This window comes from Mya arenaria, chromosome 14 (assembly GCF_026914265.1).
Source record: "Mya arenaria isolate MELC-2E11 chromosome 14, ASM2691426v1".
NCBI classification, from domain to species: domain Eukaryota; kingdom Metazoa; phylum Mollusca; class Bivalvia; order Myida; family Myidae; genus Mya; species Mya arenaria.
In genome coordinates this window covers 59277305-59290172 of record NC_069135.1, presented here as the reverse complement: position 1 = coordinate 59290172, position 12868 = coordinate 59277305, and the positions used below count along the sequence as shown (strand labels likewise).

General features: G+C 34.0%; 1 protein-coding gene across 2 annotated transcripts; it reads left to right on the top strand.

The window, feature by feature from the left end:
• Positions 1-99: 99 nt before the first annotated feature.
• LOC128216539 (mitochondrial inner membrane protease ATP23 homolog) lies at positions 100-9961 on the top strand. Of its 2 annotated transcripts, XM_052923133.1 has the most exons (6): positions 100-380; positions 2855-2900; positions 4735-4816; positions 6410-6544; positions 7954-8043; positions 9159-9961. In XM_052923133.1, exons 1-6 carry the CDS (start codon positions 122-124, stop codon positions 9393-9395), a joined length of 849 nt encoding a protein of 282 aa, XP_052779093.1. In that variant the 5' UTR covers positions 100-121; the 3' UTR covers positions 9396-9961. The 2 variants fall into 2 exon arrangements, with proteins under 2 accessions (XP_052779093.1, XP_052779094.1); XM_052923134.1 differs by lacking the exon at positions 2855-2900 and having other exon boundaries at positions 229-380.
• Positions 9962-12868: the final 2907 nt, after the last annotated feature.

Genomic DNA, 12868 nt, shown 5'->3' with positions numbered 1-12868 from the left:
CAGCTGATAAATGTCACCGTCGTGTCAAAGACGTTTTGACTAAAACTCAATATTCTCTGACAATCAGACGCTTATTTATAATCAGAGTCAATCAGATGCTCATTTACACGTGAGGTCAAATATGTCAAACTCAGAAAAATCCAAAACATCTGCTCAAAGTCAAGAATCTGGCGACAAGCAGGAATATGTTAAGCAATATGAAGGCTACAAACATGATGAAAACGATGACATGGGCTATTATTTCTTTCCTGGCCGAGGAAAGGGTAAAGTTCAGGTGGACGATAGGCTCATAACTCACGAAGGATCATTTTTTGGCTTCAACTCCAGTCGAAAGGACAAGTTGAACTGTAAATATAACGTAGTGAAATGTGCGCTCAAGTGTAAGTATTTATTTTTATTTGTGTTATAATGCTATGTTTTTAAATTTAGATATGTGACATGTTTATATATTTAACTATATGTATTACGAAGATGTGCTGGTAGAGAAGCAGTTTCCGACAGATTGTTTTTTCACGTACTTTCTTTAGATGTTCATAAAGAAGGTACTGTAATTCAACTAAATGGTAACTAAGCAATCAAAAGTTGAAATTCATACAGAGACACATAAGTAACTTTCAATATTATTTAATGTTTAATGTGTATTTTTCATTTTATACACAAACTTGCACGTGGGGGATCGGCACGTGCAGCGTATTGCGCATGCGTGTGAACTTAATTTGCATATCTATGAATAGCTACAAGGTTTTCCTAAATTGACTTATACAAGCGATGATCATTCGGTACATATTTGTAAACACTGGTGTCATGCTTGGTTCGCACCCACATCCACTAAAATGTATTCATACAAGTTTCTATCAGAAATGAATAAAAAAATCATTGATATTCAGTGTCTGCCTCAGAAATGAATAAAAAAATCATTGATATTCAGTGTCTGCCTGATTTCGAGTATGAATTGACTGTCATAAATTTAATGGTTTAAATTTTTCGTAAATGCTGAAAAAAATTAAAATATTTCTCTTATTACAGCCTTATATTTAGTATATTTAATAAACAGATGATAAAAACACACAAAAGGCACCTTAAATCTGCCCCGCATTCGATTTGTCGGAAACTACTTCTCATCACAAGCTAATCAGAACAGTGTAAGTACCCCCTTTGCGCCCCTATTAGATACACTATATGTGACATCACACATGTGAAAAATATATCGACAATAGCAGCTTGAGCTGTAGTTATATAAAATGTGAATAATTTTAGTAGGTATTTAAACACATATAAATAATTCAATAAAAACGTTTAAAAACTGTCGGAAACTGCTTCTCAACCAGTACACTTGTATTAGTCGAGTAAACTGTCTCTTCTGTTCTGTTCTATTCTGTTAAAGTATTATTAATATTTTATCTGTAGGACACAATGAGGAACAAGTAAGATAGGGTCCAAATTACTGAATGATCCTGGCGTCATATAGACACCCAGAGCCACAGATAACTGTTTTACTTAAACTTAAGGTGTATTGTACACCCAAGTACATAATTTTGTAAAGTGTAGTGCAGGCATTGGTTTCATTTACTTAAGTGTAATGGGATTGTTGAAGTTTTTTAACGCATTGAAGAGAAAATAAATATACATGTATTGTCACTTTTTGCATACATGATAGTCATAATCCCAATAGCAGAAATCAATTAAGACACCCGACAGCGATTAATATCCTTTGCATAATAAAACTCAAAGCTTCTGTTGTTCTCAAATGGGTCGTGAACTAAAAGCACTTAAACAATACACCCTTAACAGAATTTATTTTTGTACTGATACAAACAAAATGTTTAATTTATATCATAATTGGCACATTTTGAAGTGTATATAAGCCAATAACGACCCTTAGGCCTAAAAAAAAAATACATTTGGTTCGGGTTACCCGACCCTACCTACGGAATAGGCGCCGACCCTACCGTTTTTATAGTCAGTTTGAAAAAAGGAAAACTTAAAAAAAAAAAAAAAAGTTTTTTTTTTTTGGTTTTAAATATGGAGTTTAAACCTTAAATGGTTATACAGGAGATAACTTTAACACTATTCTCCAATGATAAAAATGACATTCTTATATAAAGCCTAATAAAAAAACACACCCCTTCACTTATACCTGCTCCCAGAGTCTTGGACAAATCCATAGTTAAAATCAACAGCCTAGTGTTCGAAATATCAGTAAGAATCATGTTTATATAAAAACTTGATATTATATATCCTTAAATTAAAACTTAACCTTCTTTAGGGCTATTCCGTTTAAACATATTACCCCAGTGGGGGGGGGGGGGAACTTTTATATCATGCCACCTCCATACAGAAGTAAATTTATCCTTTTGGGGTCCAAATTATCGAAAAAGACACCGACCAATATACTATTCAAATAATTGCTTTCCCCCCAGGGGTTGTATGTTTTACTGGAATAGCCCTTAAGTAATTGTTAAAAGCAATCTTAAAGTTTTAAGAAGTTTCAACTGTTCAACTTGTCTAGAACACTGCAGGGATGTGATTTGTCCGCAGATTCGCAGAATTCCGTGGATCTAATGGCCCCAGGGACCCCCCCCCCCCCCAAAAAAAAAAAATATTAAAAAAAAATAAGAAGAAGATACTATTGTACTTTTGGTTGTTAGAGTTGATATCCCAGTTTGCTTCAATTTTGAAGTCAGAAGAACCCTTAAAGGAGCTTCTAAAAAGCCAGTTTTTCTTCTACGGCAGTGTGCTTTTGACCCCAAAAGTGCCCCAAGAACCCATGTCCGAAATGGTTTCAGCCCTTCAGCTGCCAGGTCAATCACATCCCTGCACTGTGAAATAACTCTTACTTGTAGATATTTTTCAGCTGCCAAAGTTCGATTGATGCTAAGAGCCCTGAGTGCTCATGGATGGTACGGTATTTCATGCCTTTAATAATAATAATTTAACTTTTTTATTTTTTGTCTTGGAACGAGCCAATTTTTGCGAAAATCCATGGAAACTGGTTATATAAGACTGCTGACAAAAAATAAGATCGCAGATTTTTATATTTAAGTTCAAAAATTGATGTTTTATGCATTTTTCTTAAACCGTTAGTAACGGTTTAAGCCATAAAACATTATTTTTCGACCGGAAATATGAAATCTACGATCGGATGTTTTCTCAGCAACCTTATATCATTGGTTTATAGACAGTTACGCAAAAATTTGCTCTTTCCAAGACAAAAAATAAAAAAGTTGTAAAAACGGTAAATCTGTGAGAGTGCAGCTTTAATAATAATAATTTAATTGTCAAATCTTTGAGAGTGCAGCTTTCAGTAGTTACGTTTTAACAAAGCCCATGTTAACAAAACATTTTTTGATAACCAAATTTGAAATGAATCAAGTATACAAGTACTGGTAAAGAGATGGGAACTTTTATAAAATCACATTGTATGTTATGAATTTTTTCACTTGCAGTCATTATGATTAGTAAAGATACATATCATATACCGATGCTATTTTTACATTTACTGGTATTTTTACATGGTAGACATATCCTTTAATAATAATAATAATTTAATAGTCAAATCTTTGAGAGTGCAGCTTTAAGTAGTTAAGTTCTAACAAAGCCCATGTTAACAAAACGTTTTTTTATAACAAAATTTAAAATAAATAAAGTGTACAACTCACTGACAGTACTGGTATATTAAACCAGAGATGGTAACTTTTATTAACCCACATTGTACATTATGAATTTTTCACTTGCAGTCATGTGATTAGTAAAGATACACATACCATTTTTACGTGGTAAACAAATCCTGTAAATTTCAATTTGGAAAAATACACAAAAAAAGGGAAAGAAACATGTGTTGTAAGCGATACATCAAAAAGTAAGATGCAATGCATTGTACACAACGATATATATATGTTTTTGACTATTTTCATTGAATCATCTGGTGTCTAGTTCCTTTAATTAATTCCTACGAAGGAAGTCCCTCACATTAGATTTTGAATCCTACCAATATTTTTCTTTCCATAATGCAGGGATGTGATTTGTCCGCCTAAAAGAACCCTCTGGTTCGGGTTACTGAACGTACCAAAGAAATAGGCCTGATGTTTTGATAAATAATAATAATTTTTATTTTATTTTTGTTACTGTGTGCTTTAATTTGTTCCATGATTTAAAAACCTCTTTACTGAAGATTAATGCCATTTCCCAATGAGAACAATAATGTTCTATCATAAAGTGTTTTAATTTTTTTATATTATTTAAATAAGTCTACCCACCCTTCCTGTTTCTGGACAAGATGTAACAGTGTGTGTATACCATGTGATAAATTGCGGCACCATTTTGATTCGAATGAAGACTTTAAACAGTGATAAATTTCCTATTTCTTCACAATTTTATATGAAACATGGTGCAGTCAACGCCGCTTACGGAGCCCCGCCTTTGGTCTTTTACCAGAGTTTGATTCTTAAAACACTTCGTTTGATGAAACTAGTCACCTTAACCAACTCTGCTAATAAAATGAAGGCGGGGCTCTTTAAGCGGCATAGTCCGCCCTTTGTTACATAGAAAATGGTGTAGTAAAAGAAAAGTTATCTTTGATTTAAGTCTTCATTATAAGTAAAATGTTGGCTTTCAGCGTAGCATATATGACGTAATTGATCATGTAGTATACACACACTGTGTAACCCTATCCATACAAATTTGTTTTGACCCTGTCTGGGTTAACCTTGTTTGTACATGTATTGTTTTTTTCAGTCCAGTCAATTTAGATAGACATGTTCAATGCGAGAAGTGTGAGGATCAGGTGTCAGGAGGATATGAGTTTTCAACCTGTCAAGTAAGCTGTACAAATTATCCTAGACGTAACAAAAACAAAATGTCTGTTTTCGTTTTCATGCGTGAAAAAAAAATAGGTTAGGTAGGTCAGATTTTTTATCCCCTGCCGAATCAAAGATTTCGGGAGGAGGATATTGTATTGGCGTTGTCCGTCTGTCATTCCGTCTGTCCGGTACCATATCTTGGTAGGCATTAATAAAAAAATGTTCAAACTTAGTCAGAATGTTCCCCTTGATCAAATCTCGACCACTTTTTAAAGTGGGTCACTTGGGGTCAAAAACTAGGTCACTAGGTTAAATCTTTGGAACATACTAGAGGCATTATACATGGTCAAATATTCATTAAATTTAATCAAAATGTTTTCCTTGATGAACCCTTGGTCAAAAATAAAACTGGGACACAATCATATGATCGAAAATTAGGTCATTAGGTCAAATCTTAGAAAAATCTTGTCCAGAACCATTTCATGGTAATTATTGGTCAAGTTATGTTCAATATTGGTCATGATGTACCCCTTGGTGAAATATAGACCACATAAAAAATTGGGTCTCATGGGGTCAAAAAACTAGGTCAGTAGGTCAAATCTTAGAAAAATCTTTGAAACATACTAGAGGCATTATACATGGTCAAATATTCATAAAACTTTATCAGAATGTTTTCCTTGAGAAATCTTGGACTTATTTGAAACTGGGTCACATATGATCGAAAAATTAGGTCACAAGGTCAAATCTTTCAAAAATCTTGTCCGAAACTATTTTATGGTGGTGATTGGTCTGTTTTAAAAGTGTGTCATATGGGTCAAAAACTAAGTCACTAGATCATATTTTACAGAAATCTTGGGAACACTCTATCGGCAATACATCTGCTCTAATTTCCATGAAACTTAATCAGAATGCCTCAGTAATCTTGGAATAGTTTGAAACTAGTAGGTCATGTGGGGTCAAAAATGAGGTCACTGGGTCAAATCTTAAAAAAACCTTGTGGACACTCTAGAGGCTATAGTTTTTATGCAATATATCTGGACCAATTTTCATCAAACTTGATCAGAATGTTTGCCTTGATAAAATCTTAGATTAGTTTTGAACAGGGTAACATGGAGTCATAAACTAGGTTTCTTGGTCAATTCTAAATGTTACATTATATACAATATTTTTTTTTATTTCAAACAGTTGCAATCAAACTCAAACTCATATATATATATATATATATATATATATATATATATATATCATCAACAATTGATTTCCATTCCTTGACTTAGCCCAATCAGGCGGGGGATATGATATCAATTCAACAAATTTGCTTGTTTTCTCTTTTTTTTTATGAGACACTATTCAAAAGAAAAAAGCAAAGAATGATCTGAATGTTTTTTTATTCAAGTAAAGTAAAAAGCAATTAACACTCAAAGCGACAAGTGATTATCTATCTGTAATGTAAATGGTAACCATGTCAATTAACAGCAGTCAAACTCAAATACCCAGTTAGCCTCAGGCTTCGAAAAAAATGGGGTCGCATATATATTTGTTAGTGGGCCAGGATAAGCCAAATATTTATTTTTTATTTTTTGCCCTATTTTCAAATTTTCTTTTAACAGGTTGTGCAGTGTGAGAATGTCATAAAAGCAGAATTGCAGGTTTGCAACTCATTGGGACACGAGTTAGTCCACGCCTTCGACAAGTGCCGTGCAAAAATTGATGAGAAGAATATAGACCACCTAGCTTGCACTGAGGTAAAGATAAAGAAATTAAGGAAACATATATTCCGTAACTGTATATATATAATATAGATTGTAAATTTGAACCAGAGCTATAGAAAAGGGTTGTAATTAATGGTGTAAATACACTTTAAAATGCATAAATTAAGTGTGTGATATCAGAGGCGTACCTGAAGCATTTTGAAATGTACGCCCGTACACTTGAGAGTGGTGAAAACAGTAAAGGTATTTCTATATGTTGGCCCCAATGTGATATATGGGGTTGGAACTGGACCGATATCCCCTGATGTGGGACTTTTAACTGGCCATTGTGGGAACCTTAATTCATTTGTACGCCTTGGCGCACTGGAGTATGCCTAGGTATGCCCCTGGATGTTAATATGATATATTAACGACTGTTTCGGTAAAAAGTCTTTTATTAAATCGAAGGTACTGTTTAACCAGTGTAGATATAAAATCGAACATTTGTTTGTATCGGTACCTTCAATTTATGCCTTTTTTAACAAATTGAAGATACGGCTGAAACGGTTGAGAATCACTTCAGCTCCTTCACAGTGATTGCCCTTGGCAACCGCTGTGTTTTGTTACACAAAGGGAAGGCAGCGCTATCCCGTGTTTAAAAGTAACTAAGTTCTGCTTTAGGGATCAAGCCTATCATGTATTATAAGTAAATTCATGCATGTATGCATGTCAATCCATAAGTTGACTAACAATTGCTAATACAAATTATTGAATGAATCTAACATGTACATGTGTATGCACCAACATTGGTTAAATTTACATTAGGGTACGGGGCTTTTTTAAATAGTTTTCTCTATGAAAAGCTCATTAAAATACCTGTTTATGTGCTGTCTCTCAAAGAAGGGAAAACTTCATAAACCATAAATATTGGTACGTCAGTTTATTATTTACGATATTGATATGTATAGCAAGACCTCATAACTCTGGTTGTAACAATTTCCTAGTTGAACTAAGGCCGTATGATCATTCGTGTAAAAAACAGGCGAGCGTTGACAAGAGCTTGAAGCGGTTTCATTATGTTTGGCCCCGTACTTCTGGCAGAAATAATTTTCTAGTTGATCTTAGGCCGCATGATCATCTGTGTGAAACATTTCTAGTTGAATAAGCCGTATGCTCATCGATGTAAAAACTTGCAAGCGTTGACAAGACGATGAAGTGGTTTCGGCATATGATAAGCAAGACTCCACTACTCTGGCGGAAATAATTTTCTAGCTTAATAGGCCGTTACTATATATGCTAGTTTATGTAAAAACTGGCAAGTGTTGACAAGACAATAAAGTAGTTTCGGCATATGTTAAGCAATACCCCAAAACTCTGACGGAAATAATTTTCTTGTTAGGTCGCATGTCCATTTCAGACATGAGTTGCTTAATTAATTGTTGCATTTTGTTCTATTTCTATAGGTGAGGGCGGCCAACCTGATGCACTGTAATCTCCTCAGCGCCTGGGGCCATGGACAGATTACTCCATTTGACTACCACAACAAACACCAGGTATGACAATGAAGAATAAAACTTGTAAAATTCAGCATAGATGCCTGATACTGTTGAAAATAATGGTACTACTGCTGCACATAGTATATCACACATACTAGATTACGGTAAACCTTGATATGAACCTGTTTGGGGTTTTGATCGGCTGGCAGCGACGAGGGACCTTGAATGATAAAAAGTTGTCCAAGTCATAACTCGAAGATGCCTTTACCCATGGCCCTCAATCTTGACTTGGAGGTTCGGCCTGACAAATAGATGACCCCTATTGATTTTAGGGGATCGGGCCAAAGGTCAAGGTCACATTGACATTGAATGATAAAAGGTTGTCCGAGTGATAACTCAACAATTCCTGCACCCATGGCCCTTAAACTTGACTTGTAGGTTGGGTGTGACCAGTAGATGACCCCTATTGATTTTGGGGTCATCAGGTCAAAGGTCAAGGTCACAGTGACCTTGAAGGCAAACTTGACAATTCCTGGACCTATGGTCATCAAACTTGACAGTAAGGTAGGGCCTGACCAGTAGATGACCCCTGTAGATGTTGGGTTTAATCGGGTCAAAGGTCAAGGTCACAGTGACCTTTAACTCGAAAAAGGTAACAAAGCTTCTCCCAGCCTAAACCTATGATCATCAAACATGACTAGGGAGTTGGGCCTGACCTGTAGTTGACCCCTTTTAATTTAAGGGGTCATAGGGTAAAGGTCACAGTGGCCTTGAATGCAAAAAGCTTGTCTGTGTGATAACTTGACACTGCCTGCACCCATGGCCCTAAAACTGTACTTCGAGGTCCATGCATATTTCATTCAATTGTCCAAATAATTCTGACAAAATGGCGCTGAGGGGGGGCATAATGTTTGACAAACATCTCTTGTTGATTTCTGTTTTTCAGGCCTGCTTTAGAACTAAAGCCATTAAGTCAATTAGGACAATAAATACCCCTTGATGGAAAAAAGGACCAGAATTGGCACTGTAGTTATATCATATTTGATTTCTGTTTTTCAGGCCTGCTTTAGAACTAAAGCCATTAAGTCGATCAGGACAATAAATACCCCTTGATGGAAAAAAGGACCAGAATTGGCACTGTAGTTATATCATATTTGATTTCTGTTTTTCAGGCCTGTGTTAGAACTAAAGCCATTAAGTCGATAAGGACAGTTAGAGACATTGGCGAACAAGCTGCTATTGCAGCAGTGGACAAAGTGTTTACACGGTGTTACAATGACCTTGAACCTTTCGGGCGACGAATTAAACTCGGAGCTCAGGAGAGTGCTCAGGCTTTACGCGATGGGATATTTTATGGTTACCTCCCCTTACCTGACGAGGATGGACCAGGGAAAAATATGACTGAATGATGATCGTGGATTTTAGTGATTTTAGTTTTTGATGTTCTATTAAAGGCACACAATATAGATTGATGCAAATACAGGTTAACGCATGAATATGTTTAACTTATTTAATTTGTGTATAGATAAGAAAATACGAGCGATATTTTGGTGTTTTTTTAACTGACGAAATTGTGCCCTCTTTGATATTTTTTCAAAAATCCCATTTATAAAGGCTAATATCTTTTTCTGTACATAATTCATATGTTTTTGTTTGTTTGTTTTGATAATGAAAATAAAATGAGTTAAACATAAAAATGCATTCAAATAAAAAAAGATGTGTTTGCATTAAACCTTAATTGTGCACGTTAAAGGATAAACTAGAATATACAAGGAAATGCCATTAGAGTCTAGATCTAGAAAATGACTACAAACATTCTCAAATCTGTATTCAGACTCTAGCGGCAACACTGCAAATCTTTATTTCGGTGTATATTTCTTTGATGATGTAATTGCTGAATTTTTTCACTATTCAAATTTGTACAATTATTCAGATTAAGTTTTGTTAAACGAATAGAATAAAACCTGAAACATGATTTTTTTTGCCTTACCAATCTATTTGGGGCATTCAGATTTTCATTTGAACTTTATTATTCTAGAGGTACAGCTGGACAAGTGCTCCTTGTACTTAGATATTATAGATTATAGACAGTGTGGCGTAAGTGAACCTGTTTAAGGAATCTAACCTACAAACCAACTAGGTCTCAGATAGATCCCTCTTATTGACCATAATGTTAAATGTCGATGACTGGTGACCCTATGTAATATTGGCATCATTTGAAATGGAATGGCTTGATGATTATTTGTATTTTTTTACCCTTCATTTTGCTTCCTAAAGAGAGAGCATAACTAGCCTCACTAGTGAGATTTCTTCGGCTGCCTGTCCAAACTACTGATGGGAATGATTTATTGATATATAAATGTATGCAGTCACAAGAATTTTGATTTCTATCATGCATATTTATTTAGTTATCTCCCCTTAACCATTTTTTCATAATCAGTTTTTGGCTTGGTCATATCTTCGAAAGTACTGATGGGATTAAAATAAAAATTGAAACAAAGATAGATGATGATTTGAGGAAGTGCAGTGCACAGGAACCATTACCCTGCCATGCATATTTCTCAAGTTATCTCCCCTTAACCTGATTTTTGAAAATCATCAGGCATAAAAAATTCACTGTATTATATTACATCTGAGGCCTTAAGCTTGTTCATCATCATCAGGCATCCTAAATCAACATATTTGCTGGTCAGATACCTTAAATTAGGAATACGAAGTTCATCATACTTTGATTGTAATGCATAGCAATGGCACACTTTGGAGTAGTATTATAACAGAAGTTGTAATAAGAGTTTTGTACGACTTGTTAACATGCTGTTAAATTGATATAGACAGTGTACCGTAGTTATTGTATACGAGGCACATATATTATGTGAATATTTGGTATAGACAGTGTACCGTAGTTATTGTATACGAGGCACATATATTATGTGAATATTTGGTATAGACAGTGTACCGTAGTTATTGTATACAAGGCACATATATTATGTGAATATTTGGTATAGACAGTGTACCGTAGTTATTGTATACGAGCCACATATATTATGTGAATATTTGGTTCATCAGGTGATCAATTATGTTTTTTTGTAACATTTAAATGTGTTTTTCATGCAGAAAATGTATAATGGAAAATTAGACAGGAAGTAATGTTTCAGATTATTATTTTTTTGGTCCTTAGATTGCAAAATATCCGATTGCAGTTGAAATAAAAAGCACATATTATATGAACTGTTAAAATTATCCTTTTAGTCATTCTTTTTAGTATACATTATCAGCAAGCAAATATGTTTGAAATGATGTCAAAATAATTCTTGGGTCACCAGGGGACAATTTCTTGAAACTACTTCAGTCTGTTATAACACCATTAAGCTATGCGCACTATTTTTGTTTTTCTATAATTTGTGAAATATTTACTATTTTGGTAGATTTTTTATTGCTAATTAAAGTTTTCGGCCTTATAATCATGCAAAACTGAGTTTTATCTTTCAAAATCATGTAAAAGTAAGAAATTTTGCTAAACTAAATATTAAAAGCTACTTACTGTTAGTCTGTTAGGCTAAAGAAGATTCAAGAAACCAGGGCCAGAAATCAGAAAATTAAGGTTAATGTAGCTGTCAGAGACTTGGGTTACTTGTGGGTTGGAGACCTTAAACCGTTTATTCTTTTTTTATATTTTAAGAAATTTTGATTCAATCCAATTCTAAGATTAACATTAAAATAATCAAATTTTACTCCTCTTATTTAACTGAAACCCACTTTGCTCTGTATTCTCGTTTGCACATTTGAGAGATATGATTGGTTAGTAGAAATAATTGAAGAAATATTGACCAATCAATGGACATTCTGGTTAATGAGAGATATGATTGGTTAGTAGAAATAATTGAAGAAATATTGACCAATCAATGGACATTCTGGTTAATGAGAGATATGATTGGTTAGTAGAAATAATTGAAGAAATATTGACCAATCAATGAACATACTGGTTAATGAGAGGTATGATTGGTTAGTAGAAATAATTGAAGAAACATTGACCAATCAATGGACATTCTGGTTAATGAGAGGTATGATTGGTTAGTAGAAATAATTGAAGAAATATTGACCAATCAATGGACATTCTGGTTAATGAGAGGTATGATTGGTTAGTAGAAATAATTGAAGAAATATTGACCAATCAATGGACATTCTGGTTAATGAGAGGTATGATTGGTTAGTAGAAATAATTGAAGAAATATTGACCAATCAATGGACATTCTGGTTAATGAGAGGTATGATTGGTTAGTAGAAATAATTGAAGAAATATTGACCAATCAATGGACATTCTGGTTAATGAGAGGTATGATTGGTTAGTAGAAATAATTGAAGAAATATTGACCAATCAATGAACATACTGGTTAATGAGAGGTATGATTGGTTAGTAGAAATAATTGAAGAAATATTGACCAATCAATGGACATTCTGGTTAATGAGAGGTATGATTGATTGGTTAGTAGAAATAATTGAAGAAAAATTGACCAATCAATGGACATTCTGGTTAATGAGAGGTATGATTGGTTAGTAGAAATAATTGAAGAAATATTGACCAATCAATGGACATTCTGGTTAATGAGAGGTATGATTGGTTAGTAGAAATAATTGAAGAAATATTGACCAATCAATGGACATTCTGGTTAATGAGAGGTATGATTGGTTAGTAGAAATAATTGAAGAAATATTGACCAATCAATGGACATTCTGGTTAATGAGAGGTATGATTGGTTAGTAGAAATAATTGAAGAAATATTGACCAATCAATGGACATTCTGGTTAATGAGAGGTATGATTGGTTAGTAGAAATAATTGAAGAAATATTGACCAATCAATGAACATACTGGTTAATGAGAGG

Coding starts and splice junctions, on each gene's coding strand:
- LOC128216539 (XM_052923133.1), top strand. CDS start 122: ATGTCAAACTCAGAAAAATCCAAAACATCTGCTCAAAGTCAAGAATCT. Junction 4,817..6,409: donor ATGAGTTTTCAACCTGTCAA/GTAAGCTGTACA, acceptor TTCTTTTAACAG/GTTGTGCAGTGTGAGAATGT. Junction 6,545..7,953: donor ACCACCTAGCTTGCACTGAG/GTAAAGATAAAG, acceptor CTATTTCTATAG/GTGAGGGCGGCCAACCTGAT.